The following is a 6,681-nucleotide window of genomic DNA, read 5'->3' on the forward strand; positions in this document are numbered from 1 at the left end:
AGAAAAAAAAAAACATTAAACGTGCATAGGCCTATTAGTCCCCAAACAACGAGGACTACAATGTTATCGTCATTTTAAAAGTGTTTTGGTTTGGTCTGTGGCGTCCTATGTGACATGTTGTATTACATGTTGTAAAACATTCTTCAGTCCAATATTCCATAACTGTTACCTATAGCAACCACGGTGTTAACAGGGCCAAAACTTGTCTAAATTGCACAATAGTTATGCTTAGAGTCCAAAACAGAAACGCCAACACCTTTTTTTTAGTAAAATAGGTTGAAGGCCTCTCTAGCATCTAAATGGTCTCTCAGGAATATTTTGGTTAGCATCATGACTCAATCAGAAGGACAGTAGCAGGGGTTTAAATAGACGTCGTGATTCTTTCCTTTTCCGTGGACACAGAGATATGGTGGGTTGTGTACACTGGTGAGAGTTGACACTTGAGAGTCGCAGTGTGGCCACACTGTGGCATGGAGCCGGATCCGTACGGTTTCGGGCTCTCACCAGAGGTCAGACCTGCACATCGTCCCGGGCCTGATCACCCTGAGTGTCCACTACTTTTGGCTTTCAAATACATTTTTGGCTTCAGCCCTCGCCTCAATGCCGAGGTCGCAGGTTCGAGCCCCGGGCAGCCCCAAGATATTCCTGTATAGGGTTGTCCTCCTTTTGGGACCCATTCACTATGAGAATAAGCGATGCCTTCGTTGTTAAACAGTTGGCGTACAAAGACGATACCCTGGTCAACCCCCTTATTTTATTTATTTTTTTTTTTTTTGTGCTTAAAGCATTAATCCTTGTTATTCCAGATGTATTACTCATGTGGTGAGAAGTCGTGCTTATACACTATAGACCAACATAACAGTAACTGTTTGTGAAAGTTAGAAAGTTTCATTGGAAGCCTATCGATGCTATAATTACATCTCAGAATAAAGTTTAAACCTCCTAATGCTTCAAATACATGTGCTGAAATGAACACACACACACTCACTGTACACACACTAACACACACACTCACACACACACACTCACTCACTACACACAGTACACACACACACACACTCACTGTACACACAACACACTCACTGTACACACACTATACACACAACACACTCACTGTACACACACTATACACACAACACACTCACTGTACACACAACACACTCACTGTACACACACTGTACACACAACACACTCACTATACACACAACACACTCACTGTACACACACTAAACACACAACACACTCACTGTACACACACACTAAACACACAACACACTCACTATACACACAACACACTCACTGTACACACACACTAAACACACAACACACTCACTATACACACAACACACTCACTGTACACACAACACACTCACTATACACACACAAACACACACACAACACACTCACTGTACACACACTACACACACACACACAACACACTCACTGTACACACACACAACACACTCACTGTACACACACTAAACACACAACACACTCACTATACACACAACACACTCACTGTACACACAACACACTCACTATACACACAACACACACTCACTATACACACAACACACTCACTGTACACACAACACACTCACTGTACACACAACACACACACACTCACTGTACACACAACACACACTCACTGTACACACACTATACACACAACACACTCACTGTACACACACTATACACACAACACACTCACTGTACACACACTATACACATAACACACTCACTATACACACAACACACTCACTATACACACAACACACTCACTACACACACTAACACACAACACACTCACTATACACACACACACTCACTGTACACACAACACACTCACTGTACACACAACACACTCACTACACACTCACTATACACACAACACACTCACTACACACACACACACACTATACACACAACACACTCACTGTACACACACTAAACACACAACACACTCACTGTACACACACAACACACTCACTGTACACACAACACACTCACTGTACACACACTAAACACACAACACACTCACTGTACACACAACACACTCACTGTACACACAACACACTCACTGTACACACAACTCACTCACTGTACACACAACACACAACACACTCACTGTACACACACTAAACACACAACACACTCACTGTACACACAACACACTCACTGTACACACAACTCACTCACTGTACACACACTATACACACAACTCACTCACTATACACACAACACACTCACTATACACACAACACACTCACTGTACACACAACACACTCACTATACACACAACACACTCACTGTACACACACTAAACACACAACACACTCACTGTACACACAACTCACTCACTATACACACAACACACTCACTGTACACACAACACACTCACTGTACACACAACACACTCACTGTACACACACTATACACACAACACACTCACTGTACACACACTCACACACACTCACTGTACACACAACACACTCACTAACACACAACACACTCACTATACACACAACTCACTCACTATACACACAAACACTCACTGTACACACACAAACACACAACACACTCACTGTACACACAACACACTCACTGTACACACAACTCACTCACTATACACACAACACACTCACTGTACACACACTAACACACAACACACTCACTGTACACACTCACACATACACACAACACACTCACTGTACACACTCACTACACACAAACACACTCACTGTACACACACTGTACACACAACACACTCACTGTACACACACTAAACACACAACACACTCACTGTACACACAACACACTCACTGTACACACACTAAACACACAACACACTCACTGTACACACACTGTACACACAACACACTCACTGTACACACAACACACTCACTGTACACACAACACACTCACACTGTACACACACTATACACACACAACACACTCACTGTACACACACTAAACACACAACACACTCACTGTACACACACTATACACACAACACACTCAGTGTACACACAAACACACACTCAGTGTGCACACAACACACTCACTGTACACACACTATACACACAACACACTCAGTGTACACACACTATACACACAACACACTCAGTGTACACACAAAAACGATTGAGAGAGAAGCTGCCTCCCACATTTAAACCGCGGCACAATGTAGCAGTGGAAATGATTAATCAAGGAAGTGTTAGCAAATGTTAAAACACAACGGTCCTTCCTGATGCCACATTATACTGCTGTGTACAGGTGAAGGCACAATCTACACAAGTTATGTATTTCAAAGTGATTATTCTTTGTACGACATTTGGTAAGAACTGTTAAACTACTTATGCTACTAAATTAAGCTTTTCTAAATTACACTACATCTGTTATGGATTTATTCATTACCAGTTCTCTCTCTCTGCAGGTTTGGCTTGTGGAGCTGGTGTGTTGCCTGACTTTGTGGATGCAGCTGAGGGAGACACAGTCACATTCACCACTTCACTGGCTCAGAACAGACAGTGGAAGGTACCTCTGTGAAATCATCAACCCCATCAGCTCTCAGACAGCTCTTTATGCTCTGGAGGTTTTCTGTAAGTGTCTGGGTTCATTATGTTTCATTCATTTACTGCAGGGGTGTCCAAACTTTTTTCATCAAGGGCCACATATCTAAACACAGACGAAGCAGAGGGCCGATCGAGGGCAGTAGACTGGTGCTCAGTACAGGAAATAATTGAAATGTGTGCATGTTTAACACGTTAGAATGAGCCATCAGTCTTTAATCATGCTAAGATCCTTAAAATATAAAATAAAAGATCCTAAATATTAAATATTATCATATCAAGGTAGATTTTCAAAAAAACTTGCAGTAAAAAAATATTTTTTTAATTGACGCAAGGTAATTTGGGCCAATTCACCTGGAAGCCTGAGGGCCAAGAAAAATAGTCTGAGGGCCGCATTTGGTCCCCGGGCCATAGTTTGGACATGCCTGATTTACTGGAAAACATTTCCTTTAACAGAACATTATTTTACAGATGGACCCGAAAATGTTCAAATCTCAGGTCCAAAAGAGATTCAGATGAATAAAACACTCATATTAACCTGCCTGAGTGACTCTGTACCAACTGCTAAATACACCTGGATAAAGGATGGGACAGTTCTCACTCTCTCATGTGAATATACTAAAACCATGACTGGATCTTCAGACAGTGGAGAGTACATCTGTCGAGCTTCAAATCAAATCACAAATGAAACATCTGAGGCTTCACATACAGTTACAGTGAATGTAACGGGTAAAAAGTGGATTTATGTTTATTTTCCTGTAGTTCAGACTTTCTTGGTGGTCAATCAGGCTAAAATTTTAGAGAAAATATATGTTTTATCATATATTTCACTATAACACAGAAACATTTACATGTTGTACTTTGTAAATCACAATATTGATCTAAAATGACTTTTGACCACAGCAAGTAACAGATTTGATTCTTTCCTGTTTAAAAGTGGCAACGTGACTTTTCTGCAGACCACTGAACAAACTGAAATGTTCTGAGCACATAAGCCTCAGATGCAGGACAACACAGGATTACACACACACACACACACACACACACACACACACACAAATACAGGATCAATCAAAACACAACTATGAGCAAATGAACACTGAGGAAACACCGATAGAACATGGACAAAATAAAGTAAAAGTAAATTCTACAGAATATGTTTTCTTTAAATCATATGAACCCAAATCATCACTGGATCTGTGGAGTTTTCCTGTTTGACTCTTCACATGGCTGTGCTGCTCACAATAATTCAACATTCACCAGTCACAATGTGCACAGTCTGCAGTGACACTGAGAGGACACTAAGTGGTGCTGTGGTCACTAGTTAACTGGATCTCACTGTGTTTCTTTAGATTCAGCAGTTCCTCCAGAGGACCTCTCAGCTGGAGCCATCGCTGGGATAACTGTTGCTTTATTAGTGGTCGTTGTTGGAGCTGCAGTCGGAGGGTTTCAGATGTATAAACACCAGTAAGTCAGAAGCACCATATCTTCAGTGTCTTATTTAGAATATGGATGTAGGTCTCCTGTACACTGACTCTGTTATGTTTGATTTGCATTTATTTTTTTCCAGAAACGGCAGAAAGTTCAGGAATAACAGTAAGTATTATTGTGTTTTATCAAATATTATCAAAATAAAGTTTAAGTGAGATTAAACCTCCACATCCAGGTCAGAATGAGCAGCATGTTTACGAGAATACTTCAAATACACACAACTCTAACAATGATGAAGAAACTGTGTATGAGAATGATTTCAATCCATACAATCGAAACTTGTAACTTTAATTTCATTTTTACTTAAATTTCTGCATCACATAAATGATTGTTTAAGAGTTTTAGACTCTGTGTTTAACTCTAACAGTTGTGAATGTGTGTACTGTTCTGGAAATCTTCACATCATTGATCTTTTACTGGGTTTAGGCTGTTCATAAATGGTACATCAGATATCTATTGTTAAACAAAGTACCCTGAGGGGTGTAAAGACTCTGTCTACATTGTTATGTGACGGTTTAGGGACAGACGAGTCTCTGTCAGTTCTGTGATTTTATGCACAATTGCTTCAATAAATCAGACTCCTTGATTCAAAGCAACTTTTCAGTTCTTTTTTAATGTTTGCAGTCTGTTCCACAACACTACATACTGTAAAATACAACAATGTCTCTGCAGTTGGGTTAAATAAACCTTGAACAACAGAGCAAAAACTGTTTAAAACTATGACATCAGTGCAGTGAAGTAGTTTTGCTGTTCATATTCATTCATTGAGTATTTCTTTATACTGGTGTTTGGGATGTTGTTTAGCACTGACCCATCTCTGTCACTGTCACTTCCAGTCCATTAACAGTGAATGTAAAACTAACTAAAACTAAGTAAATATTTATAAACTTATTTTAAAAATGTAAAAAAAATATAAATAAATAAATCTTTTATTAAACAGTGTAGTGGCTGATTACACATGTCAGACTTAGTGAAGCTCTGTGAATAAAGTACAGCTCGAAGGTACAAAGAGCAGAATGTTGATATTGAATCTACTAATGTGTAATAATTAAAGTATATGATACAGATGAATGACAAACACAACACTTCCTACTAAATACTTCATATTATCACTGTGTCCTGATGAAACTGGTGAAGCTGAAACTACAAAAGATATGAATCTCCAAGTTTTTATTCTTTGTGCTATTTGTGGTAAGAACTGTTTAAAACTATATTTAAATATTCAGTTTGATTGAATTATTAGTGAGTTATTTCATATGTGTGTGTAATCTCCAGGTTTGGCCTGTGGAGTTGGTGTGTTGTCTGACTCTGTGAATGCAGCTGTGGGAGGCACAGTCATGTTCACCACTTCACTGGCTCCAACACAAACAACAGGATGGTCGTTTGGCTCTACCAATATCATCACTTCAAGTTCTGCTGGTAACTTCACTGCTCCAGAGTATGAAGGCAGGATCACTCTGTTCATCTCTACTGGATCTCTGGAGCTCAGGAACGTGGCTCTTAGTGACACTGGAGAGTACAGTGTGACTGTGGTTCCAGTGGGAGGTGCAGCACTCACTGGACGCACTACACTGAATGTATATGGTAAGTGAAACTCCAACAAATACACAAAACATTA

At 39.9% G+C, this 6,681-nt stretch overlaps 1 protein-coding gene across 1 annotated transcript; it reads left to right on the forward strand.

The window, feature by feature from the left end:
- Positions 1 to 470: 470 nt before the first annotated feature.
- On the forward strand, positions 471 to 5,536 carry LOC129411741 (carcinoembryonic antigen-related cell adhesion molecule 20-like). Its single transcript, XM_055163441.1, has 6 exons — positions 471 to 647; positions 3,437 to 3,602; positions 4,044 to 4,301; positions 4,925 to 5,039; positions 5,143 to 5,168; positions 5,239 to 5,536. The coding sequence occupies exons 1-6, from the start codon at positions 471 to 473 to the stop codon at positions 5,346 to 5,348; spliced, it is 852 nt and encodes a 283-aa protein (XP_055019416.1). The 3' UTR covers positions 5,349 to 5,536.
- Positions 5,537 to 6,681: the final 1,145 nt, after the last annotated feature.

Source organism: Boleophthalmus pectinirostris, unplaced genomic scaffold (assembly GCF_026225935.1).
Source record: "Boleophthalmus pectinirostris isolate CB_2022bp ecotype Guang Dong unplaced genomic scaffold, ASM2622593v1 HiC_scaffold_6, whole genome shotgun sequence".
Classification (NCBI taxonomy): Eukaryota; Metazoa; Chordata; class Actinopteri; order Gobiiformes; family Gobiidae; genus Boleophthalmus; species Boleophthalmus pectinirostris.

Bases quoted from the DNA above. Each gene is read 5' to 3' on its own strand.
- LOC129411741 (XM_055163441.1), top strand. From the start codon at position 471: ATGGAGCCGGATCCGTACGGTTTCGGGCTCTCACCAGAGGTCAGACCT. The intron at 648-3,436 runs GTATAGGGTTGT...CTCTCTCTGCAG, and splicing joins GGCAGCCCCAAGATATTCCT to GTTTGGCTTGTGGAGCTGGT. The intron at 4,302-4,924 runs GTAAAAAGTGGA...GTGTTTCTTTAG, and splicing joins AGTTACAGTGAATGTAACGG to ATTCAGCAGTTCCTCCAGAG.